Raw genomic sequence first — 27056 nt, 5'->3', positions numbered from 1 at the left:
TTTTTCCTCTTTTCTCCCTTCTCACTCTCCTGCTTCATTATTTAAAGGGGCATTTTAATAAATTAGAAAATCATCAAAATGACAATTTATTTCAGTAATTTAGTTCAAAAGGAGAAACTCCTTTATTAGATAGATTCATCTCAAAATGTTATGTGATGGTTGAACACGTTCCTGGCAGATGGTTAACAGACAGACATCAATCCCCTCCACAAGGAGGGTGAACCAAAAAGGTAATTCCTAAGCAACCTAGTTGTTTACAGAGTACTGTATACAATCATAATAATGGAAAGTTGAGTGAAAGGAAAACGTTTGGCTGTAGAAAAAGGTCCACAAACAGCAGGGGTAAGAGGATGTTAAAGCAAAGCCCATTCAAGGTGCAGATTTTGGACCAATTCAGAACTTGAGCCATCACAGATACTCAAATCCTGGACATGAGCTTCAACTGGTAGATCCTTTGTGTTAGGGCGCTTCTGACCAGAGATAACAGTATTTAACTTGGGACAATGAGAGTTATTTTAGAAATCAAGCTTCCAGAGTGTGGAGGAAAAGTGAAGAGGCACAGGATCCAAGTTGCTTTATCTTCAAAGTGAAGTTTCCACAACCAGCGACGACTAAAACCACAGAGAAGCTGCTGAGCATGAAGATGAGAAATACCAAAACAAGTAAATCAGAAAAGCTGGAGGTTGCCTTTAAAGGAACCTATGATTCCTGAAAGTATGGATGTACTTTTGGCTGATACTTTTGCAAATCATAATATTTACATTTCAGAGAAACTAAATTTTGTTAGCTGTCCCTCATAATCACTATAACTAACACAAATAAAGTGATGACATATATCCTTCCCAATCTTTCTAATACACAAGTTTCACTTTTTGAATGGATTTAATGAAATAACTTTTGAATTATATTTTTATTTACTGAGGGGCACCAGTATCTTGTTTTGTCTTCTGTCCCAGCATTTTTCTCAGTTGCTGGCCTCTTCCTCTTCCTCTCTTGTTTTCTCTCTTCTCTCTGTGTCGCTCACTCTTTTCTCTCTGCACCGGACTGTGAGAGCGCCCTGCTGTGGCACTTTAATTTCAGGGCACTACTGGTATGCATGGTTTGCTGCTTGGCTCTGAGGTCACCGCTGGCTCTAAATCATTTGAATGTTTTGCGCGTGTGCGTGCAGTGCTACCCCAGCGATGCGGTGACGCAGAACGCATGCTCCATTAACGCTGCGGCCAGGATTACCTAAAGAACCTCCTCGAGCTAATTCTGAGTTGCTTTTATTTTTTAGTTAAATCATCTCCGTTTATTTCTGCAACTCATGCTGACGGTTGGTTATGCTGAGGAATTGGAATGACGCCACATCTGTCTGGAGTATTTTTTGTTTGTTTTGTTTTCAGTGCTGAGCATTATAAAAAAAATCACCTTTTCAGTCGTTAATAAAGCTTTCTTCAGTTTTAAGACATCATTCAGTCCATCCACACCACTTGATTAACCAGTGTTGTCTTGAACCTTGACCCTTTACAAATGTTTTCCTATGAATCAAAAAGTGTGTGTATGGGTGCAAATATGTGAATATAGAATTTTGTTGTGTAAAAGGATATGCAGTGCTGTGCAGATATCTTGAATAATTTAAGATTTTGCTGCCAAATTTCTGGGTGTCTTTTTATGCATCCTTGATTGTTTATTCTTCAGGCTCGCAGAAGGTCTATCAGGTTTTTTCTTTAAATCCTTTTTAGCCCAGAACTTGACTATTTTCAGAGATTTTTTTAAGCCAATTCCACCATAAAACAATGTAACCATTAAACTAAGTTGCTGAATAAAAGTAATTTATTTCATTTAATTTCAGATTAATTTTTGTGAAAGTACAGCTAATGTGAGAAGATTGTTAATATAAAGTGTTAAAGCCCCCAGTAAATGAGCAGTAGTCTGTAGCTTATAAACTAATTTCCTTCACTCCTGATTAAAAGAGATAAAGATTGTTTCTTGACTTTGAGTCTCAAACCACAAGTCTGGAAAGTTTGGTTTGTGACTCAAGTTGGAGTCTGAAACTCGAGACTTTGTCTCTTAGGGACAATAACAACGACTACAACATCCAAGGATGTGCATCATTAAGATATTTTAGTGTTAATATCAAACTATTCCTCTAGTTGCAGAATGCAATTGGTGAGATCCTCACAGGTTTGGGAACATTCTCTTTGAAATACATTGACAATAACATCGTTACCTTTGCAAAGAGTAGATGTGGCTTTGCATAATCTCTAGAGTGAAGCTGCTTTGAAAGAATAATTGATTGTAGCATTTTTGCTGAGAAGTTTTTATTTTTGTCATACTCTAGTCCACATTACTCATTCTGTACCATCTTGAACGAAAAATGAAAAAAAGAAGTAGCAAGAGTCTAAAGAAAAACTGAAATACTTTCTCAAAGCCAGGGGAACCATTTCGAAATATTCCAAGAAAATCTAACATCTGAATAATAAGTATTTTGAAACTATCTGGAGTGTGTTGCATAGTTATAGATTTAACATGTTAATTTAGCTAACAAACAGTCTCGCACATGCTCAGCTGTTTAATTTGTGCCTGCATTAATGAACTATGCTCACATTTTATGGTTTTTATGTCCAGGAAGATAATTTTTCTGAAGTCCATTTGTCAGAATTTAAAACCTGAAAGGGTTTATAATGAAAACACACAAGTCCAGGATGTGTAAGAGCAGCTGTTTTCACATCATCATTTCACGGCATTTATGTGAGTTAGGACACTTGCCATTAACATTGTTTAAATCTCACCAAAGACATCTCTCCATGGTATCCGTTTAGTCCCATGAGTAGTGACCGCTACACTGGGGGGTTGTGATAAAGTTGTGTGCCAGTCGTATGTGTTAATAAGTCTTTTATTGTTGTTTGTCACTCTGATGTCTAATTGTTAAGTCCTGCATAATGTTAAGCTGACATCTTGTGTTGTGGAGTGTTTAGTATCTCCATAATTTACTGTTAAGGTAATGCCTGCCAGTACATAGAGTTTCCACAGATAAATACGTGTCTGTCTTTGTCCAAGATGATGCAGGAGACATGTTTGTCCTGTCAGATGAGAAGAGTAGTGACTTTGTGCTGTCTCCGTCTTCTAACTGACATTTGCTGGCATTTTGTGACAATAACTTCACATGTAACATGTTTGACCAAATATATGTGAGACCTGCCGACTCTGTCTAAGTCATTAATACAGGTCTTTGATTTTAAAGCCAACGGAGACTCCTCAGGTGGATGAGATGGGGGTAAGATGCTTTGCCCCCCATGTCAGGGCCATGCCATGTTTGGATTTGCATTTCTTTTGTTCTGTCTTCTCATCCTTTTTCATCAGTTGCTGATTTCAGCTTCATTCACATCGTCTTTAATATACTTTTCTTGCATCTACTTCCTTAGTTTGTTTACATATATCCTCAGAACATTGGCTTTTCATTATTCCTAAGTGTTTGGAGTTATTTGGAAGAAGGGGTGTCACTCAAACGTGACACTTGTCTCCTGTCGAGTGGGAGTGGCATTGAGCCCCTCTTCACGTTTGTGCTGTTGACACGGCTTCATGGTCTCTGCCTCCGTTCTGGCGGCGGGTAGCAACCCATGGATGAGCCTCTGGGATCAGGTCACCCAGCTGTGACCTGTGAACCTCCCGGTCGACCCGCTTGGGTCGGTCCCACTGTGACTCCGCATGCAGTGACTCTGGACTGAGGGTGCCATGCTTGAATAGATATGCCCTGTCAAGTATGGCAAGGTTTTTCTCCAGCATGCCTGCCTCCTTGCTTCCTCCCCCCTTTTAGGTCTGTGCAGGAACAGAGAACGTGGCCGTGCTTTGAACACAGACCTGCAGAGACATATCGGCTACAGCTGCACTGCATTACAAACCTTATTACGGCTTTAGAAACTGCCTACCAGGGCTTTGCTCCAATTTCACAGTTAATTTCATGTATAAAAGTGCAGTGCTGCTTTGTTAGCCCATATATAACTGGTTTGAAGGTCTCCGCTCATCCAGCAAAGCACAGTCAGGCACACTTGACTCAGTCAATGCACCGCTAATGTCATAATTATTGAAAATACGTTTTAATCCGCAGAACACGGAGGACAGTGCTCGCATCTCCATCACTTTCTTTCGCCTGTTTCGAGTTATGCGGTTGGTCAAACTCCTCAGCAGAGGAGAGGGTATCCGCACATTGCTGTGGACTTTCATTAAGTCCTTCCAGGTGAGGTGGTATTTATATTCAAATAAAATAAAAAAATAAAAGTTGACATTACTCCTGTTTTACCTATTCTCTGTTTTTCAGGCCTTGCCATACGTTGCTCTGTTGATAGCCATGTTGTTTTTCATCTACGCTGTCATCGGCATGCAGGTTGGTACAGTTGATCTTTCCTTTATTTTACCTTTAAAAACTGTGTTTAATTGTTATTTTATGTGGCAGACCAACACAAAATAGTGTGTAATTGGGATGTTTAATAAAAAGGATACACTGACTTTAAAAAAAAAAATCTGACAAAAGAATCTTGCTTTCGTTTAGTGAATCTTGAATGGCTACTTTTTAGGATAATATTTTGTTTATATATATATATATAAATCTTTTTGCTGTATGTCTATCAGCTTTGCACATTTAGAAAGTGAAGTCCATCCCATTCATTCTAGCAAAATTGCTAAATCACATTGGATGGACATAATTTCAGAGTAACAGTTTTTAGTTCTTGCCACGAATTCTCAATTGGATTTAAGTTCAAACTTAAATCCAATTCTAGTGCATAAATGCTTTTAAACCATTAAATTGTTGCTCTGACTGGGCATTTTCTCATCCTGTTGGATGGTTAATCTCAACCACAGCTTCAAATGTTTTCCTGCTTTTAACAGGTTTTCTTGCAACATTGTCCCATGTGTTGCTCAGACCATCTTTTAGCTGCTTTGTCCTTTCTGAAGAAAATCCACCCATCCATTTTCTTTAAACCCTTGTCCCTCTTAGGGTTGGAAGGGGTGGTGGTGTCTATCCCCAGTGAATCAAACCCAGGACCTTCTTGCTCCAAGGCAACAGTGCTACCTACTGTGCCACTGTGCAGCCCGCTGAAGAAAATCATCTCAGCAAAATGTTCCCACTACTAATTCACCATAGAGATTGTGTTCAGTGTTAGTTTTGCACCAGATCAAGTGTTTTGATTTTTGTTCAAAGGTTTGAGTCTCTGACAGATATTTGCTCTGCACACGACATAAAGGCCAAAAGAATGACAAACATTCGTTACCGTTGTCCTCTCGTCTGTTTTCACAATATCGTGACATAATATGGAAAAGTTTACAGGGGATGAATAGTTCTGCAAAGCTCTGTGACTCGGTGTAATAAAGAGTTGGTCTAACTTAATTTCCAATAATGTTTCTGCTTTTAGGTTTTTGGAAAGATTGCCATGGTCGATGGAACGCAAATCAACAGAAACAACAACTTCCAGACCTTCCCCCAGGCTGTGCTCCTTCTTTTTAGGTGTGTTATCTGCAGCCTTTAGAAAAATACCTTCGGTTTTTACACTTTCTGTATGTTTAATGTACATCTGTTATGTCCTCCTGCTTTACAGGTGTGCTACAGGTGAGGCGTGGCAGGAGATAATGCTGGCCTGTATGCCGGGGAAACTGTGTGACCCAGAGTCCGACTACAACCCCGGGGAGGAGATGACCTGTGGCAGTGGATTTGCAATAATTTATTTCATTACCTTCTACATGCTCTGTGCTTTCTTGGTACGTACATTTTCTTTACCGTATTTAATTTTGGTTAGTTGTATTACTTTTTTCTTGTGTACGTCCTGAACAAGCACAAACACACAGGGGGAATGTTTAGTTTTTTCTGCATAAAATAGCAAAGGTTTGCCTTAAAACTATATTTGCAATGTGTTCACTCTTAACCAAAGCATTTCATGATGCCATAGTGAGCAACACTGTGTACAAGTTAGTCATATTTTACATGAATGAGTGTTGTTGTTTTTTTACAACCATAAAACATGACAACAATATGTTGTAAATGTTATGATACTCTTTTCAAACTACTTTGTCCAATTCCTGCAGATCATCAATTTGTTTGTGGCTGTCATTATGGACAACTTTGACTATCTGACACGTGATTGGTCAATTCTTGGTCCTCACCACCTCGATGAATTTAAGAGGATTTGGTCAGAGTACGATCCTGAGGCAAAGTATGTGTATTGTTTGAAATATCAGCTTTCTGTCAAACTTTGGCTCTTTGACTCATTAAAATGCTGCTTCTTGTCGTGCAGAGGAAGGATCAAACATCTCGATGTGGTGACCTTGCTTCGTCGTATCCAGCCCCCTCTTGGTTTTGGTAAACTGTGTCCTCACAGAGTGGCATGCAAGGTCTCTTTTTCTCTGTTCTTATTCATTGATGTCGCTGAGGAAAAAAAAAATATTTTTCATGTTAAAAACCTGCATCTGCTTGACTTTTCCAGCGGCTGGTAGCCATGAACATGCCTCTCAACAGTGATGGGACGGTCATGTTTAATGCTACGCTGTTTGCCCTGGTGCGCACAGCTCTGAAAATAAAAACTGAAGGTATGAACTTCACATGAATGATTTTACATGACTTTGTAGCTATGAAGGGAAAGAAAAAGGATGAAAGGTTTTCAAATATTTTTATGAATCATCTCTGAAAAGTGTTTGAGGGATTTATTTTATCTTGCATACATTATCACATAGACGTTATAACAGACGTTATATTTTATTTGAACAATTAAAACCATATGGTTTGTCACACAAAACTCAATTTTGTTAACATTTTTGGTTGTGATATGAAAAAAAGTGAAAATTGTTAGAGGTTAAACACTTTGCTAGGCACTTTATTATTCCAATAATTCATCTTGGCACAGAGTTTGTTGTCAAGCTGTAATTTCTGGCTGGATTGCTGGTTTCACACAGTGTTTTCTGACATTCAGGTAACCTGGAACAGGCCAATGAAGAGCTGCGGGCCGTCATCAAGAAAATCTGGAAGAGAACCAGCATGAAGCTGCTGGACCAAGTGGTGCCTCCTGCTGGTGGTTAGTGGAACTGACTCTTATTTGTCAATAAACTCACACTTAATAAACAGCATGTAGAGAAGGACTCGCACATAAACACGATTTGCAGCCATGCTGTTCACATGTTATTACTAACTGCTCTCATATGAAAGTTTGTTTGATGAAGACAAACCAATGTGTATCTGCTCTGCTCATGTTCTCCTGGTTGTCCTCTCAGCAGTTCGTCTTTTATATGTGTATTTTGTCCACACTCCTTCCTCCTGCCCCGGATGCTGATGGAGACCACTGACTATCTGCTGGGCTTTGGGTTGCATGGCCTTGTAGACCAATGTGCAGATGCATGCTTCTCTCTTTCTCTCTCTCTCTAACTAATACTCTCTGTCGCCTCTCTCTCTGCTGTCTCTCGCTCTCTGACTCGCTCTGTTGTCTGAATTTCTTGTCTTTTACTCACCGCTTGAGCTTTTACAGCTTTGTTCTCCTGTCATATATCTCTGTATCCAAAAACTCTGAAGCACTTCAGAATATTCTGAAGCAGTTCTGTTTTAGGGTGGTGGCATGGAACTAGTGTTGCCTCTCTGTCCAATCTCTGTCCCCAGCGTGCTTGTTCAAAGTGACTCAGACCCCTGCTTCAGAATGATTCTCACGCTCTCTCACTCACACACACACACACACACACACACACACACACTTTAGTTCTGCAAAGAAATTTTAAAAAACAATGCAAGATAACATCCATGCACAGCTTTCAACGTAGTATGCAATGTTAGTACTTTTTAGTATTAGGCATACATCGTGAAAAGAGATCTGACATGTATGATGCTTAAAGTAGATCTGCATGTTTGCATGTGCAAAAGTAGAACATTTATTTGCAGTGGGTTGGAATATCTGGTTGCCTTCTAGTGAAATTAGCTTAGAGTTTAAACAAATTAGGTAAAAATATTTATAATAAATGCTGCAGGTTTTCCTAGATGGAAGATTTAAACCACTTCTATTTTCATAACTTCCTCAAACTAGCCCAGCTTATATATAAATATATATTTTATGGTCGTGATTAAGAGTTATTCTGACTTTAAGACTTAGAGAAAAAAAAAAGTTCGGCGTTGGATTTTTTTTTTTTTACTCTATTTCTGTCAACCTTATGTACCTGAGAAATATATAGACATTTAAAAATTGGAGAACAAGAGAAGTTGTTTAAGGTTGCTTGGAACTAATAAGGTTTTACTTAATGATATTCCTAATTTTAAATGTAATAAATCTAAAATAAGTTCATAGCATTGTATTCATTTTTGTAAAAATGTAAACATTTACTAAAATATCTGTAATCTCGCTAACATTATGGCAAAACAGGAAGGTCTTACTGCAACGATTTATAAACTTGGCTGACTTTAAACATGTTCTGAGAAAATGTTGGTATCATTTATTAAGAAGTTAACTTGTTATTATTCCAGCTTACACTATGAGGAAGGACAAAGTGTAACCATTTTTACATTTTTGTTGCTTGTAATTACTAAATTATTATCTGGAAGTAGTTTTAAATGGTTAAAAAAACAGATTTGTAAGAAACAGCAATTCCTTATAGGATTTCAGACTTTCAGGATGAATGACGTAAAAGAATAGGAGCATGTTGTGTCTCTTTGTCATTAATTGTAGATAAAACACAGATTCATCCCATCAGTTAAGGCGCCTTTCATTGCCTGAGTGATTACTACTACAAAGTTAACCAGAAAGTAAAAGAAAAGAAAAGAACCTCTGAGGTGATATTCACTAAAAAATACAGCCAATTCCAAGGATTTAAGACCTTTGACCAATACTATCCACCCAGATGTTAAATTTACCTTTAAAAGCAATCCACATGCAAAAACATATTCAAAAAGTTTTTCCCCAGTTTTATATTTGGTCCACAGTTTATACACTATCGGTATGAATGTGTCTGACACACTGAGAACGCCTCCTCCATGCTCAGCTAAAACCTCAAAGGACGTGGGGGGAGGAAGGCCTCTCCTCCTCCCTCCTGGGCTGCTGTGTGTCGTGACCTGGTGACACAGGAAGCATTTGTGTGGTCTGTTCACTCAGATGATGAGGTAACCGTGGGGAAGTTCTATGCCACCTTCCTGATACAGGACTACTTTAGGAAATTCAAGAAACGTAAAGAGGAAGGCCTGGTGACTGCGCACCCTTCCCAGAACAACACAGCCATTGCCCTGCAGGTGAGTGCTTGTGTGTTTCTGAGAGAATGATCTGTGTGTGTGTGTGTGTGTGTGTGTGGAGTAAGAAATTATCAATAAAAACTGTGAGAATGGATCTAATAAAAGTCTGCAACATGTCTTTTTATGCATTTCACTCAGATATCATCGAGTATGCTAATGTCTATGATTTGTGATCCAGCAGGGCGTTCATGATCTTGGTGTACAGTATGAATTTGTTACTGTGGTTTATGTCTCTCTAATTTGTGCCTTTGGTCCTCCTGTGTCTTTACATATCATACATGTTCATGTTAAGCATGTATCATTGTCTCGAGCACCACTTCATGGGTTTTCTGTGCATCACAATTCACTTCTCATATAGTTCACAAAGCTCTGGCTATTTTTGTTAATTTACTACGTTGATATATGGCTTAGGTATTTTCATATATCTTGTAGTGCACAGTGTACAACAGGAAGTGCACACCATATAGTTTCTTTATCACTTTGTATTGGCAGGTGGGAAGTTATTTTAACATGCACTTATACAGAGGAAAAGTTGTTGCTGGGGAACTACAACACTTACTTTGCCACTAAATGTCAGGAAGGACACTAGATTTAAAAATCTTGATTTTTTTATTTATTTATTTTTTCATATTTTTTGGAGTATGCTGCACAAGGCTGTTTGATTACAGGTGATCCAACAGGGTAAAAAGCCAAAAACAAACAATGTTTAGTTCAGTTTAATGGGAAAACCCAAAGCAGATTCTTCAGTCACAAGCTTTCCCTCCTTATCAGCAGGAATCAGTGGAGCAAATTTAGCTGGAATGCCATCAGTGACACCCGCAGCTTCAGCTTAACTTGTCCTCTATCATCTAATAATACTTTTACAGCTTGGGTTCTTACCTTCCTGTTCTTAAGAGAAACTGAAGTTTTGAATTGTAAAGTGGAGCTATCTGGTTGTCAGACCAGCAATCCTTCCAAAGCAGATTTATGGCATCTTAAATATTCTTTAATCTGTAAAATGTAATAGTATTTCATGCAAACACTGTTTTATGAAATTCTCCGTTGGAGCATTACATTGGACGATAACTTACACAACTGTTGAGGTATTTTTTCCACAATTCAATAAAGTTTCATATGTCATATTTCTGTGAATGAGTGCGCCTGAATTAATAGCCAGTTGCTTTCCCAGACTGAATTAATGTGGCTCCCAAATGTTTTAAGTTTGAATTAATTTTTAAAAGTCTAAAGAATATTTGTCAAATGTTCATGTGTTGAATGAAGGCGGAGGAAAAGCAGTTAAGGATTTTAATTCATACCCTACACCTTTCAAAAACGTTTGACTTCCCTTGGGCTTGATCTTCAGGTAATGCAGATTTACACCACCGCCAAGAAATTTACTGAAACGTTTCCTACAACACACAGCAGCACGCTGGATATTTAAAATGTTCTCTTTTGCTTGGATGTGATTGATCAGATAATCAGAACCACAGTCTAAAGGTCTGTGATCAAAGCTTAGTTCAACAATTATTTCAAGTTTTAAAAATGTGTGGGAGTTTAGTTTTATAGGGAAGATCCATTCCAACATATCTGTTTCAAGAATGAGATAGATTAATGTGTTTCTGTTTGAGCTTTCATAGAATCTGACTTAAAAAGAATAATGCTGAGCCAATTAAATATGGTACTGGCAAGTAAGTCTAAGATTTTTATATATACATAACATTAGCTGTAACGCTTTCAAGGTCATGTAAGAAAGGATCACACAAGTCGCATCAGAGAAACATGTAAAGGCTTTACGTTGTTCTGAAACTAGATTCCAACAGACAGAATGCAATTACTCTGTTTTATGCTAATCATTAAAGCTGTAAATGTCACTCAAAAACCTTTTAAAAATCTTGTTTCTATTTGAGACATGTTAGGAAGATATTTCTCAACGTATCTAAAAAAACAAACACTTGTCTCTGTCTCTGTGTTGTCATCACCTCAGTCTGTCAGAGTTGTAAATGTGAGGTGCTGCACAGCGTAGGTGTGTGTATGCTTAGTGTGTGTGGTGGCTGTGACTGTACAGTTGAGCTGTAAGATGAACGCCGCGGCCTTCGCGCTTAGGCCTGTTGTTGTCATGATTACAGGCTGGCCTTCGCACGCTGCATGATATTGGGCCTGAAATTCGCCGAGCGATATCATGTGACCTGCAGGATGACGAGCTAGTTGACTTTATTCCAGAGGAAGACGAGGAAATTTATAGGGTAAATGATTTAACCCTGCATGAGGGGGGAAATGTTTGGTGCAAAATTTAGGTTTATGGCAATGTGTCAGTTTGTGTTTTACTGGTAATGCACAGTTTACATGTAGCTGCAAATGTACATACAGAATATTTGAAATCTAAGTTTAACAGCCTTTGCAAACTGTAAATGTTTGTTTTCCTTTGCTTCAGATGTGTTTTCCATTTTTTTCTAGGCATGGGCCAGTTTTCAGTCACTATTTTAAAAAGCTAAAACTACTCATGGTAAACATTTACCACTTCTCCCCTACCTGTTAGTTTCCACAGAAGCATAAAAAATGGTCAAAGGTTTGTGTTAAAGCTAATTATTTTATATAAAAAGCCTGAAATAGACTTTCAAATGAGACTGAAATCATTTATCTAGTTTAATAATAGCAGAATTTTAGTGAATATGTAACAGATTGTTGTTCATTTTTAAATGTCCAAATCTGTTTTGTTGCTGAGCTTAAATTGCAAAGTTTTGTCTCAGACATTAATCAAGAGAATCTCTTGCACAGTTAAAAAAAAATAAAGTCCACTTCTTGGTGGAGAGTTTAGCTATTGAAAACATTTTTTTTTCAGGGAAAATGTTATATTTTAAAGCATTTCCTTTTCAATTGATACAGTTATGTTCATTTCAATGAAAAAAGTGTATAAAAATCAAGCACAAGTGAGTTTGTAAATCAAACTCAGTTATCAGTTCATAACATTTTATGAGTTAAAACTTGTTCTCTGGTCATTAAACCTGAGGTTGAATTTAGATTTTATCCCTGGCTTTGATCAGTTCACTGATTTTATACACCACCTGCCTGTGTTACTTTAGTCAGAAGTATGCGGGCATCAAAACCAAAATACCTAAGAAATATGGTAATATTACCCTAAAATTCCCAATGATGTAACAGTAATATACTATTGTACTTTGTGATATATTTAAGCAACAGTAGAAATCATAGTTGTATTTGTTTTAACAGAGTTCAGTTGTGTCATAAATTGTACATATTTTTATTTAAAATAGTAATTCAATAAAACTCTGGTATTTTCTTAATCATAACATCAGTTCTGGCCCATGCCTAGGTTCTTGCTTCCATCAGTTGTAATAATCTCAACAGTGCTGTCATTTTACTCGCATATCATGTCATGAACCAGCTTTTAAACCTACTTTTGCACAACATAACTCTTGAAATGACGCCAGTTTTCCAGCTAAACAATATCAGTCTGTTTCTCAGCTGTTGTATGGGAGTAAGAGGCTCTTGTGGTTTTGCTTTGGACGTTCTTCTGCAGCGTAACGGCGGCCTCTTCGGTAACCACCTAATGAACGGCGGTCACCGGCGAGCCAACGGCCATCAGACCAACACCACACAGCGCCCCCTGCAGGTGCAGCCCCCGCCTCACTATGCTCACATGGAGCAGCCAGTGGGGCGCCTTTCTCGAGCTAACGCAATGGCTCACCCCAACCACCATCATCACCATCACCACCATCATCACCGCCACCACAACTCCTACGGCAAATCTCCCAAATCCACCAACATCAACTTGAACAACGCCAACATGTCCAGTCTGCCCAACGGAGGACACCATATCTACTACGAACGCGCTCCGCCAAACGGTTACCCAGGTTTACGCACCTCCTACTACGACTATAACAAGCCACGGACGCCCCAGGGTCAAAGGTAGACACGCTGATTTTTAACACTGAGATAAATTTTAGCATGGAATGCACAATTAATTTATCCCATCTTGGATTCCCATCATTGCCCCCGTCTTTCCTAACCTTTGTTTACGATATTTTTTTTAATATGTAAAAGTGTGGATAGAATTACAAAAAAAATACAAGAGGAGAAATCAGAGATTGCTGTTATGTTTTCTCCTTCAGACTCTTTCTTGGTGTCTTTTGCTCTGAAACTGGAAAAAGACAAAACAGTTGAACATTCAGATCAGAGGTTGGCATTTCGGCTGTTACTTTGGTTGATGTCTTGTTTAGAAACAGAAGAAATCAGGCTTTGTGTGACAGCTTTCTCATGCTTGAAGTGAGCACAATTATTAACACTTATAACCAAAATGTTTCCACCAAAATCTGGCAAAATACTGAGTTTTAGATTGACTTGACCAAGCTACATTTCTCAGAAATTAAAATTCCAGTTGTGCACTGATTTGCCATCCAATTAATCCTAATCTGTTCCCATTAAGTAATCCATGTACAAATCATTTGGTAGTCAGGTTTTAATTGCAAATAACTCCAATTCTTTTTTTAAATATTAAGAATTTTGCTCATTTTATGGGACTAGTGAAAAAAAAATTACTTTCTTATATAATTTATTAGTTTTATCTCATGGTTAAAATTTGCAACTAAATGTAAAATATGAATTACTCTTAATAATGTTAGACTAGACATCCAGTGTGGCAGCGAAGCTTTTCAACGGCATCAGGTCTTTAGATATCGCTGTCTAATTCACCGTTTTAACCTCTGGTTGATGATAGATTCCTTAGTTTTATTAAAGCATTAGAAAAACTTTATAAGCGCCACAAATGATCACTTCATTCATAATAATTATCTCATAACTTACTTCTTTATATTAAGCCATTCTGAGAATAAAGTGGGTCAAAGTTTTCATCAGAGAAGCAGAAATGCTGATCTCTTCTTTCATGTTCATCTTTTTACGAAAAAATCTAAATGTTTTAATTGTACATCAGAAATATATATATATATATTTATATTTTTTGCTTTTCCTCTGGTCTTAAAGGGAACTACAACAAAGAGCTCAGTCGGTGTTATAATATTTTTATCCGCCTGTTGACCAAATAATAAATGACAAGCCTTTGTTTCCAGAATGAATTTAATCAGTGACCAACATCGTGTTATTCATATATTATGTTTACTTCGTTGTTGCAACATTTGAAGAGTTTCTCTTAACCCTAAATAAGTTTGAAGAGCAATTTAATTGCTTTGTCTTTATGCATGAAGAATAGGTTTTATTGAATGACCAGAAAAAGCTGAACTGCCCTTCAGCATCATTCTCTGTCCTCTTCATACATATATATAAAAATACATATATATAAAAATGCATAAAAATGCATTTTTATATATAAAAATGTATATATATATATATATATACATATATATATGTATATATATATGTATATATATATATACATATATATATATATATATACATATATATATATAAAAAAAAATATGAGACAGACATATATATGTCTGTCTCATACAGACATATATATGTCTGTATGAGACATATACATGTCCCTCCTCCTCCACCCTTTTCTCTATGTTCTCCTTTTCTCCTTCCTTACTAAAATGCTTTCTCTCAATCATCTCTCTGCTCTCTTGGACAGAAGGCGCTACTATGAGACGTATGTTAGGTATGTTGTTTTATTAGGATTTATGTCTAAAAGGCATTAAATGGGCTGTTTTTGTTTCATTTTGACATGGACGGCTGTATTCTTGCTAAGTCCATAAAATATGGTGAATATTTCCAGTTTTGTGTCTGAATCCACTTCAGCTATAGAGCAGTTCTGTCAAAGATGTAAATTATGATTCAATGTAAACACAGTGTAAAATCAGTGGTTGAAATAGAGTCATGTTATTCCTAAACACCAAAATCGCCCAGTTTATCGCAACAAGATTAACAATAAATTTCAGTTTAACATCACAAGGTATTATTTTTTGCTTTTTTTGCTGTATTGATGTGGCTTTTTCCCTAAAATTAGTCAGTTTATTATTACCTTGCAAGTCTGATTAATCTATTGAAATACTGCCATTATTCAGCCTTATTAAAATTTACTTTGAACGTTCACACAATCATTGATATTTTACAATAATATTTTTCTGAGTGCAGTTATTTTTAATTAAGTCATTTACTAATTCTTAAAGAGCAAATCTTTTTTTATTAAATTGCTTCTGTTGTGCTACAGAAAACTTTTGGCAACAGTGTCTTCCTATAGATTTATAAATGATTAATTAATGCTTAGTAAAAAATCCAATTTAGTGAAAATGAGTTAATAGTGACCATGGGTAGAAAAACAAAGTAGCATCAATTTGAGTTTGCTCTCTTTTTTGAAAAAACATTCAGGTCAAAACATGATAGAAATTATTTTTTTCTTGTATTTCTGGTTCTGAATTTATTATTTTAATCTCAATTGTTCAAAAGCATACAAGAGAGTTCACACTTGTCATTACTTAATAAACAAATGTTTTTACTCCTCAATAATCTGAAGTAGTGCTTTAAAGAAGATTGTGTTTCATACAGCTTTGTAAGGAGCAGATAAGGTCATAAAGGCAACAACTATTTCAAGTTATTGCTGTTAGAGGTCATCAGGTTAACAATTTTTCTCACACAGCATTTATTTGATGGCTTCATCTTTTTTTAGTAGATACTAACTGAGATTTAGATTTAAAAATGTATTAATCCTGTGGAATCAATCATTTTAATATATCCTGATAGATAAATCTTTCAATTTGAACAAATGATGTACTTGCATTTTTCTTATTCTGTAAATTGTTCACTAAAACACATCAAGGAGAAATCAGTATAACTATTTACGGTCTGTTTTGTGACTTTACATACGTTTTCCTTTAAATATTGGTTACAAATTTTGGAGTTAATTAAATTGGCCATAATGCTGAACCTGTGATCTGCAGGAAGCATCTTGAAATGCCTTTTTGATTTTATGTGGTAAATATTTAGAAGGCTAAAAGGCTTGTGTCTGCATGACAACGCATGGCTGTTGAAAAAGCAGAGTGAACACAAAAACCCTTTCGCCTGATCGTCCCTCAGGTCCCAGAGAGGAGACGGCCATCACCCCACCATCCGCAGGGAGGAGGAGATCGATGAGGATCGCTTCTCTGGGGAATATTACAGCGGAGAGGAGTTTTATGAGGAGGACAGCATGCTGTCAGGGGACAGGTGCCTCATTTTTTCCATTCTCAAGGTGTCGCTTACAGAGTGACGATGTATTCACTGAGGTTTTAAGTTCTGTTTCATTTTGCAAGCATCCAACGGCATGTCCAAAACATTTTTGGCTGCTGTTTGTGCAGCTTTTTTATACATTTTTTTCATCTAAACCTGCAGATATCAGACCAGTGACACGGAGTATGAAACTCCGAAAGGCTACCACCACCCCGACAGTTACTATGACGACGATGAGCAGCCTCTCTACCGGGACTCACGGAGGTCACCAAAGAGAAGACTGCTTCCTGCCACACCTCAAGGTGCTGCATGAGGCACAAAACCTACAGTTTGTGATCAAAATGTGGAATTATGCAAAGATAAAATAGCTTATCCCTGCAAATCCTAAGCACAAGTTGGGATTTCCGAACAAATTTATGTCCATTATTAAGCAAAATGCTTCATCAAGTCCTCATGTAAAGTTTTCATATATTTTTATTAAATACAGCAACTTGATAATGCTAAGATAATAATATTTATGTAATAAAAACAACAGCAAATGAAAGAAAATGACTGACTTGAATAAATACTAAATTAAAAATATACATGTTTCAATTTAGAAATGTATTTGGAAATATGCCTCTAATTAATAAAAATATAAAATCAAAACAAATACTTATCAAAATTTTAAAAACACGTCTAAAATAAAATATTAATACTTTCTCATTTCGTGTTTGTTTTTAAACCTGAAATAATGAATTTTGAAATGCATAACTTGCTTTAATAAGAATTTTGAATATATTTCTAAAATATCAGTTAATTTAAAAACAGACATTTTCCTTATTTTGTTTTTACTTTTCCACATTAATTTTAAGTACTTTGTTTTAAACAGTGGCGTAATTGTTTGCTCCTTAAGTAAAAGTGTTGATCTTTTATTTAATAACATTTTTCATGCATTGTGGAAAAAGATATTAGCCTGTGTGTGCAACCAGTTTTCATTCCCAAACGGAAAAAATAGGAAATAAAACCTGTTTTGGATGAATAAAAGTTGAAATTTTTTTGAACGATTTATGTAATTCCACTTTTTGTCTCATTCGTTCAGGTCACAGAAGGCCTTCCTTTAACTTTGAGTGTTTGCGCAGACAAAGTAGCCAGGATGAGCTTCCACATCAGCGTACTGCTCTACCACTGCACCTTATGCAGCATCAGGTAATTCATGACTGCTTTCATTTTGTGTTTCAGACATTTCAGTTCTGACAGAAATTATCTCTTTGGATGGTCTTTGACCAGAGCTGCCACGTTTCCTGTCTGCATGAAATATTTTCATCTCCTCACCGCTCAGGTAATGGCTGTAGCAGGCCTGGACTCCAGCAGAGCCCACTGCCTCTCCCCCACCCGCTCCACTCGCTCCTGGGCCACACCTCCCGCCACCCCGGCCAGTAAAGACCAGTCGCCGTACTACACCCCCCTCATCCGGGTGGACCGTCCTCACAGGGAGAGCATCTCTGGCAGCCACGTGTCTGTGCGCAAGAGCTCCTGGTACACAGACGATCCAGAGTATTCCCAAAGGACGTATTCGCCCATCCACCTGCAGGTTCCCCCGGAGTACCACCACCAGTACCACCAGAAGAGAGGCAGCGCCACCAGCCTTGTAGAAGCGGTCAGTGTCAAGCCGGTTTTATGTTGTTGCACATCCAAGCGTGGATGTATTTTATTAGGATTTCATGTGACAGATTAACAGGAAGTAGCAAAAAATCGAAATGTACACGGTTTTCTAATTTAGGTAACAATCTGAAATGTGTAAAATGCATTTCTATTGAACCCTTTTTCCCCCTGAGACACCTAAGTAAAATGTAGAGCAATCACCTGCCTTTAAAAGTCGGTTTGTTAGTAACTCTGGAGGAGCTGCAGAAATCCTCAGGTGGGAGAATCTGTTGGCAGGACATCTAAAGATTGTGCACAAATCTGACCACTACAAACCGATAAGATGAGATGAGAACTTTATCGTCCTTAGAATAGAAATGTAATTTACATAATCTGTCAGATGCCTCTCATAAAAAACAACATGTGTCACACAACATCATAAACATTCATCATTATGATTTATAAACAAAGCTACAGTTTGATCTCCACTGGGTATTTTATTGATTGTTTTATGGAATATGGCAAAAAGACGTTTTTGCATCTGTTCCTTCTGTAACACGGCACACTGACTCGCCTCTCAGACGGCAAAAGTTCAAATTCATCGCTGAACACATGGAAGTAAAGGAAGAAAAGCACTTTGGAAAGGCAACTTTAGGACGTAATCTTGCAGTTTAATGTAGGAAACACAACAAACATGAGAAAATGTGAATCAGATGAGACCATGTTTGTACTTTTTATTACATGCAACTCTTTGTGTGGCATAAAACAAACATACAGTCACTATCTATTACAAAACGGTTTAGGTTAAAGCATATTCATGTGTTAGCATGGCCTAGTCAAAGTCCACACCTAAATATAACAGAGAGTAGGTGGCAAACTTAAAAAGTGATGTTCACAGATGCTGACTTTGAAATCTGATTCAATTGAAATAAAAATAAATAAAACAACACGAGTGATCGCCTGTGATTTCACTGCTTTGTTTTTATTGACAGTAAGAAAGTTTAAGGAACGCAAATACATTTTTAACAAACTTTAGTTTTAGTAGAATTGTAAAAAACTAGACATTGTTACCTTTTATTATTCAGACTGCAAAAAAAAAAAACATTTAAAAAACAAAATAACATTTCCTTCTCTTTCTGCCCTGCAGGTTTTGATATCAGAGGGTCTCGGGAGATACGCCAAGGATCCCAAGTTTGTTGCTGCCACAAAGCACGAGATCGCAGATGCATGTGAGATGACAATAGACGAGATGGAAAGTGCAGCCAGCCACCTGCTGAGCGAAGGGATCGCCCCCGGCATCAACGGGGTCAACGTGTTTCCCCTTCTGGCCCCCAGGGACTACGAGCTGCCGGACACCGGAGCCAGTTACAGCGACGAGGAGCCAGAGACCGAATCCAGAGCTCCTTACGAAGAGGACCTGGCTGACGAGATGATCTGCATTACGACTTTATAGCATTAGCTGGAAGATCTGCAGATCTGACTTGGGTACAATCTGGAACATTTAAATAAAAAAAAAGAAATGCATCTGTTGGCTCCGACCAAAAGAAGTGCCTTTTACACAGAGCAGAAAAAAAAAAGGCATACGGGAGGAAGAAGCGCCATAGAAGTCCTGAACGTTGAGATCTCCTCCTGCCAGCAGAGGAGGCGAGAGACTGAAACTCTCTGAGGAAGATCTTCACCTGGAGGGAACACAGCCTGCAGCCGGCTGGAGGCCAGGCCGCTGACGCCAGGGAGAGAGAGAGAGACGCTCTGCAGGGAGGGTCTCTACAGGTGATGACAATCAGATGTATGATGTCATTACCTCAGTCACTTTATTAAGGTTCGGCATATCATGCAAGTTTTCAATGCAAGCATAGTGAGGCATATCTAGACATGTAGTCTTTAGGGGAAAATCAGAGCTTGGTCCGTTTGTCGTTTGAGGCAGGTTGTCTTAGGATCGCTGGAGCTGATCGAAAATGTCGAGTCGTAACAGATTATGCAGGAATTAACTGTCCTACTTTTAGCATCATTCAACTTTAGTTGTGTGTGTTTAACGAAACAAAAGCATTTGGAGTAAATGCACTAGCAGGCAGGTTATTTTAAACATTTAAGAATAGCCTGGTTAATATTTCTTAGTTGATATGCTGTAAATTGTATAATATAACAAGAGAAACTTTGTAAAGAGATAACTCTATATTTTGTAATTATGTATCATTTAAAAGATCAGCAATATGAACCCTTGTGATTCCTGTTATTCTATAAAAGGAAACTTGCATTATTTTAATGAGGTACTATGATATTTAAACGCCTTTTGTTTTGTGCTAATATGCACACTTTATTTTGCCTATAAAACATTTTTAGATGCTCTACTATGGTTACACACCTGCACAATATATTCAAAAGACTTCCTAAAATGGGGTAAACACACGTTGGTTTTTGTAAAGCGGGGCGTTTTCTGCAGTCGAAGTGTCTGAGGAGTACCTATGAGGATATTTTGTGTCGTGTGTACATGAATTTAAATGCATCCATGCATAAACATTGCTGCTTTCTTTGTTGGTTTTCGAATCAAACTTTAGTTTGTCAGCCCCTGATGAAATGCCTTTTTTTTTTGCTGCTGAAAGAACTAAAACTTGGACAAACTGATATGTGTGCGGCTCATGCTGGGCTTGGTATAAAACTCCACACTCCACAGGGACTTCTCTGCCTTTATGTACCGTGTTTTGCAAAAACTTTTTATGCCCTTTGGATGTTTTCACATTTGGACACATTTCAATCAATGACCTCTATATTTTATTTTATTCTGTTTTTTATGGGATAGACCAAAACAGCACGGTTCATAGTTGTGGAAGGAAAATTAGACGTGGGTTTATCTTTTCTTCACATAAAAATCTGAAATGTATAAAATGCATTTGCATTCAGACCCCATGAATCAATACTTTATTGAAAAACCTTTTTGCAGCAATTAGTGTCGAGTCTTTAATCAGTCCAATTGAATTTACGGTGCAGCGTCGCAATAGCATCTAAATCAACTTGAGTCTGGACTTCGACTTTCACTAATGTTCAGTAAGAAGCATCTGAGGTGTTTAGGTAACTGATAAATTAATGCAGGGATTAAATTATGCACAGATGAACTCTAATCACAATTAATAGGCGACTTCTGAAGGCTGTCGGTTGAACTAGATTTGTTTTGGGGACACCGGAGCAAAAGAGGCTAAACATCACTCTGGTCAACAGCCAAGGAGTTGTCTCGGGTTTTTCAAATGTTTTAGGGTCATTTTGTTGTCCTGAATCCAAAAACCACGTTGGTTTTGCTCAATCGGGTCAACTTTCTGAACTATGGATGCATCAGAATGCATAACTTGTTCTAACAAATGGATTGGGTTTCCTGAGAATCTGGGATTAATGATTGATGAGACGGAGAATTATTTCAGTTTACATGTACTTACCTTTACCAGTGTTTGTTATTCAATCTACAGAAATCCAACTTTGTGACATTTAATTGAACAAGTTTTTTTGAGAAATATATGAGAAATATTAACGGAAATGAGCTGATAATGTCACAAAAAGGAATCAATTTAGTCAGAAGATCAGATTTCTCTAAATTATTAGAATAAAATCCTGACCTGATTGAGAAAAATTGACGTCATTTTTGGATTCAGTGGTACAAAAATAATCATAATTCTGTTGAAAAAGCATAGACAGCTTCCAAAGAACATTCTTTTGTAACCCAGTGTTATTATCTACTGTGGGGAAATGAACAATTCCTTCCTCTTCACAGGAGCTACTTTGTGTTGGTCTGCCACATACAGTTGGAAAAAAAACACGTTTCTTGTTGTAATGTGACAAAGTGTGAATAACTTCAGTGGGCATGAATACTTTTTCAAGGCTCTACGGTTTGTGAGGGCTTGCGGCTGCAGGCCAGTGAGGCTCGTGTTCACGGTGGAACAGCAGGGGGCGCACTGGTGCCAGAAAGGCTGGGTGGTGCAAAGCAATAACCCCGTCCGCACCCTTTTCTCTCTCCCGCCCGGTTTCTCGCATACAGTTTATACCTCGTTGGCAACTCTGACGACATATAAGTGTGTCAACATATCTGTTCGCACAGCGTGGAGACTTTAAATGAGTTTTACTGCGGGCTGTACTCCCCCCGGTCCCCTTATAACAGCTCAACTTCTTCTGTGTTTCATCAGTTGTCATTCCCCAGTCCGTGGACTAAATAAACAATAGTGTTTCTTTCAAGTATCAAAACGTAGAGTTGAACTTTCCACAGGTGATGTTTAAGGTTCCTGTGACGTGTTGCTCATGAGCACTTGGTTCGTCGGTGGGTGTCCTCTCAATCTGAATGCTGTCTTGAACGTTGAGGTTTTCCACTTTGTGTGCACATTGAAAGGGCTCTTTGAATTGTTTGTGAGTTTCAAACAAAAAAAAGTGTGTTCTAGTCCTTTTTTTGTTGGTGGCTAAAAGGACCAATGCACATAAAAGGCACATTGTACTATTTGTAGCAATTACAGAACTAATGAACTGAAGATATGCATTATTTTGTAAAGACTTTTAAAAAGTTGTTTTGAAACTAAAGATAAAGAGAACTTACTTTTACCTCATGTCAGGGAATTCCTGAGAAAAGAAAATGATTTGGTTAAGTCTATACCAATGGTATTTAAATATTAGCACATAGCTGTTTGTCTTTGCACAAGTAAATGTATAGTGCTTTTTGTTTCTCCTTTTTCTAAACCGATTTGTGTATTAAGGTGAGACAATTTTTTGTACTTTTTGTGACCGTGCATATGGTTTAGTGGAATCTGTATCTGTCATTTACACCTCACCTCTAAATGCTGGGAATGAAAGAGTATTAAAAAAAATATTTTCAAGGTGCACTGTTCCTCTGTCTCACAGGTATGGAAAAAAAATAACAGAAAAAAATACCAGTTTACAGAGAAACACATATTCATTGAAACATTTTTGTTAGTTTTTCCTTCATCTTGTTACGGTTATTATTCTTACTATAACGGTTATTAATGTTCAGAAATCTGTATTAAAATAGAAGATAATGTAAAATATGTACAAACATATGGGATGACCCATGGTAATGTTCTCTACTTGAAAGTCTTGACATTTCCTCAATGTTTTTATTCAGTAAAACATCATTTCTCTCAGTAGCAAATGCTTTAATACATATTTAAATCCTCTAGATTTTGTATCGATGCATTTTTTTGTATTTTTTTTCTTTTTTTTCTTTTTCATTTTATTTTGGCCTTGACTTCATTTGATATTTTATTTTCTATCATCAATAAATAAATTTATGCTGAATTAATGTTCTCGCTTATTTGTCACTCAGTTTTTGTTTTGTCTTTATTGCAGATTTAAAAAAAACAAAACAAAGATGACCGCAGGACACTAATTTATTGATGTGCTTAATGCAAAAAATCTGGTTATAATATTTCAACTGGGAGCCACTTTATTTGTAGACACGGCTTCCACGGTGGTCGTCGCCTCTGACGCCTCGTCTTCCTCCACCGTCTCCTTCCTGCAGAGCAGGAAAGGCACTGCGTACTTACGAAACTATCAAACAAGCAAACAAAAAAACAAACATACACAGTTATTAACATCTTACATGTAAGTCAGTGGATCCATGAGGACATCGGTTTCAGACTGTAGGACAGTTTTAAACATGCAGCATGAAGCTCCCATAAGCTAATGCTGAGCCTTGTGTACGCTCTCGTCTCTTTCCTGGAATAAAAATAAAGTGGATCTAATTCGTCCTCTTTAAAGAAAACCAAAGAGACGCATTAACTACGCTCATTATTTTTCTTTCTTATCTCCTCTCTGCTTCTTTCCTGGCTTTATCCAGAGGGAAAATATGTCTTCTGAGAGCTATTTCTTTTCTTCCTTCACAGAAAAATAGCTCTGTTTTTATTATTTTACTATTTAGCTGAATTTCTCTGAAGTCACTGATGGAGGTTGGTTCTGTTTTTCTTCCCCAAAGAAATTAATTGTCACTCATGTCGTCTGTGCGTCGTCATTTGTGTCCAGCTGTTGCTGCTTATACCCTGTTTGCAGATGTTTTCCTACCTTTTAAAAGTATTCAGTCAGTACTTAAATGTTTATTTATGTTTATTTCCTATGTAAAGCCCTGACAGAGTATTTGTGTCTCTTATTGTGATGTTTTTCTTACCCAGTAGAAAGTATGTGTGGCCGTGTTTCCTTTGTATTTATTTATGCAGCAGGTTATATTATAAATAAAAATGTAACAGTTTTTCTCAGAGTAGAAGAACTCCAACAGTTATACGTTAAAATTATGATGCAGCACTAAAAACACTAAGCATGTTTTTAACTTGAAGTACATCGGAAGCATGATTTCTCCAGCACGATGTCTGTGTTATGTGTCTTATCACCACTAGATGGGGTTGATGAGCTTTTACAAAAGCAGCTGAGGATTTACAGCTGATTTACAATCCCTGTTCTAATTGTTAGAATAATCAAAGTGTGGTTTTAAGTCACCTGTTTGTTGAGCAAGATGTAGATGATGGGATTGTACGCAGTGCTGCTTTTCGCCAGGTAAACCGGCAGCGATCCCACCAGCGGATGAATCTTTGCATCAGGTCTGCAGACTACAAACATGGCCAGACCGGCGTACGGGAGCCAGGCGACCAGGAATGACAGCACCATGAGAATCACCATGGACGCCACCTTCATCTCCCCTTTAGCTACTGCTCCTCCCTCCACACAGGCCATCTTTGAAACCTGCAACACAGGAATGATTAGTGACTGACAAGCCAAGGCCCGTGAGCTGTGAAAACAGCTGTTTTTATTTTAATAAATGATCCTCGTAATAATAAAAATCAAAAACAAAGATATTTGTGATACAGGTTAGCAGTTGTTAGTAATTGAATGATTCATTTCATCTCAGAGACATGGTGTTGTGTCCCCAAGAAATTGAATAAAATGTATAAAAAAAGACAAGAAACTGATAAAAGCAAACTGAAAAGACCATCAATTGTGAGGTTAATTTTGAATTAATAATTGCACTAAGGTTCAGAAATCTGCTGAAAAAAACACCTGAAACAAAATGGTAAACATGTCACCATGACGATTAATAATTAGCAACATTTCAGGGCATCAAATGATGATAATCATTCAAAAGTTAAAATGGAGAAAGATTTACTGTGTAGATTGGAGACAATTTTAAATTTTTCAAAGTAAAATTTAATTTATGTGTAGACTACTTCTCTTTGTTCACTCCACATCAATTTTATGCGTTTTCTCTCTTGGCATTTTGTAACTGCGTTGTATTTCTTTGTTTATTATGCTCTTAACTGAGCAAGGTGATTATCTGAAGTCGTTCCTCATCATATTTCTTTATAAGAACAAAGTATGGCTTCTAAAGTGCTGATGCAGGAGAGGCATTAAAGCATAAAAGAAACATTTTGGATCTCAGACATGCCCACATTGGTCTTTTGGGACGAGAAACGTCTCACCTGGTGTAACGTCCACAGCAGTTTTGCATACGAAACCAGGATCAGAGTGAGAGGAAAGGCAAAACACACAGCAAAGTATGCAATGAGGTAGGAGACGTTGTTGGGGTCTGTGTTGTGCCAGTCTGGTGCGCAGTTCGTCCCGACTCCCTCCAGGTCGTACCTGCCCCAGCCGAAGAGCGGGGGCAAGTTCCAGGCAAGAGACCAGAGCCAGGACAAGACTATGCCTCCGACAGCATGCTTCTTCTGGAAGGTTATCTGTCCCAGAGGCTTGCACACCACAAACATCCTCTCCACTGCGATCAGAGCCACTGTGCACAGGGACGTGACGCCTGCAGAGCAAGAAAAGCTGATAAAACCAGTCAACTAAGGTGAGCCGGTTCCTGAACTGCTCCACTCTTTAGACTCACCACACAAGGACACAGTGAAGCCCTCCACCACGCAGCCTGCCCTGCCCAGGGAGAAGTACCCCTGGGCGTTGTTCACCACCGACAGCACCCCCCCGGTCATCGCTGTGCCCAGGTCGGCTGCGGCCATGTTCACCAGAGCGTAGTTGAGCGGCTGCCTCAGCTGCTTGTGCATGAGGGACACGATGATCACTGTACCGTTCAGCACAATGGCAGGAATGGTAAAAAAGGCCATGATGACGGAGAGCACAACGAAGCCCGCTCGTGACAGAGGGGGCTCCTCCATGTAGAACGAAGCGTTTGGCTGCATTGCTGCAAAGCAGGGAAAAAAGGGGGTCCGACTCTGTGTTTCCTTTTTAAGTCAGAGTTGCCAGATCTTCAACAACTCTCTGACTGAATGAGACGGCTGGGATTAGACGGCTGGAATAAATCCTTTGGATCTGGAGTTAGGAAAGAGTAATTCCTTCAAATGATCATCCCTGATCCCTCACCTTTCGCTTGATTGCAGAGAGGTTTAAACAGGATGCTCCAGGCTGGATTAATGTCAGCTCATACAGCCAGCACTCCGCCAAACCCCACAGCGGGTTGCAGAGATTACCTTCTGCTCATCTCATAACTTATTTGACGTATAATCCCTTCTCTCTGATTCTGATCATTTTTGTTAAGTTTTGTGCCTCTTTTCAAAGATTTATCCATTAATGCAAACTGAGGCTCATTTTGAGTTGATTCAAGTTTAATATCTGGTTTGTTTCTTTGTGGTTTAGTGGAAGAGACATTTTGGTCATTATCAAGCATCTTTTATTATTTACATTTTTAACTAAAACTGTTTCTAGTAACCGTTTCCTGACGCATGAAGATCAACACATTTCTGCTTCACTTGAATATCATCTTACTTTGTTTTTCCTCTTTGGCCTTGTGTGTCTTATCATATCTGCAGCTCTCTGATCAGCTTTATAAAAGAAAAGTAAAGCTTTACTCAAAGTGAATTACTGAAAACATATTTTAGAAACTGAATCTGAAGCCATGAAGCTTAAAAAAGAAAAGAGAAACTGGATCTGGCAAAAATACTTGTAATATATTAACCAAATCTATTGAAATCATAAACATGTTTTCTTCATGTAGTGAAATAAAAGACTGCTCAGTTTTGTTTTCTATAATAATTGAACAAATGTAGAAATTAAAACTCTT

The 27056-nt window shown here is 37.8% G+C and overlaps 2 protein-coding genes across 3 annotated transcripts in view; one reads left to right on the top strand and one right to left on the bottom strand.

Annotated features, from left to right (window-relative positions):
* The window catches only part of cacna1da (calcium voltage-gated channel subunit alpha1 Da), a 70828-nt gene extending 47527 nt beyond the window's left edge, over positions 1-23301 (top strand). The window contains exons 31-48 of one of the 2 annotated variants that reach the window (XM_014987477.2): positions 3227-3259; positions 4091-4219; positions 4301-4366; positions 5394-5485; positions 5577-5736; positions 6061-6188; positions 6270-6366; positions 6459-6561; positions 6942-7043; positions 9096-9229; positions 11335-11451; positions 12747-13135; positions 14817-14843; positions 16259-16387; positions 16553-16692; positions 17472-17578; positions 17712-18029; positions 19161-23301. In XM_014987477.2, coding sequence (XP_014842963.2) covers positions 3227-3259; positions 4091-4219; positions 4301-4366; positions 5394-5485; positions 5577-5736; positions 6061-6188; positions 6270-6366; positions 6459-6561; positions 6942-7043; positions 9096-9229; positions 11335-11451; positions 12747-13135; positions 14817-14843; positions 16259-16387; positions 16553-16692; positions 17472-17578; positions 17712-18029; positions 19161-19466 — 2577 coding nt within the window. In that variant the 3' untranslated portion in view covers positions 19467-23301. The remainder of the gene's footprint in view (positions 1-3226; positions 3260-4090; positions 4220-4300; positions 4367-5393; positions 5486-5576; positions 5737-6060; positions 6189-6269; positions 6367-6458; positions 6562-6941; positions 7044-9095; positions 9230-11334; positions 11452-12746; positions 13136-14816; positions 14844-16258; positions 16388-16552; positions 16693-17471; positions 17579-17711; positions 18030-19160) is intronic. The other variant, XM_014987479.2, reaches the window with a different exon arrangement.
* Positions 23302-23428: 127 nt separating this feature from the next.
* On the bottom strand, positions 23429-26118 carry parapinopsinb (parapinopsin b). Its single transcript, XM_014987457.2, has 4 exons — positions 25872-26118; positions 25465-25793; positions 24488-24730; positions 23429-23548 (listed from the first exon to the last, which is right to left on the bottom strand). Exons 1-4 carry the CDS (start codon positions 26101-26103, stop codon positions 23429-23431), a joined length of 924 nt encoding a protein of 307 aa, XP_014842943.2. The 5' UTR covers positions 26104-26118.
* Between the last annotated feature and the right edge of the window lie 938 nt (positions 26119-27056).

The sequence above is a fragment of the Poecilia mexicana genome, unplaced genomic scaffold (assembly GCF_051168715.1).
Source record: "Poecilia mexicana isolate PSO_F unplaced genomic scaffold, ASM5116871v1 scaffold_5, whole genome shotgun sequence".
Taxonomy (NCBI): domain Eukaryota; kingdom Metazoa; phylum Chordata; class Actinopteri; order Cyprinodontiformes; family Poeciliidae; genus Poecilia; species Poecilia mexicana.
Note: the sequence above shows the minus strand (reverse complement) of the source record. Positions and strands in the feature narration are given on the sequence as shown.

Coding starts and splice junctions, on each gene's coding strand:
- parapinopsinb (XM_014987457.2), bottom strand. CDS start 26,103: ATGGCCTTTTTTACCATTCCTGCCATTGTGCTGAACGGTACAGTGATC. Junction 25,794..25,871: donor CTTCACTGTGTCCTTGTGTG/GTGAGTCTAAAG, acceptor CTTGCTCTGCAG/GCGTCACGTCCCTGTGCACA. Junction 24,731..25,464: donor TGCTGTGGACGTTACACCAG/GTGAGACGTTTC, acceptor CCTGTGTTGCAG/GTTTCAAAGATGGCCTGTGT.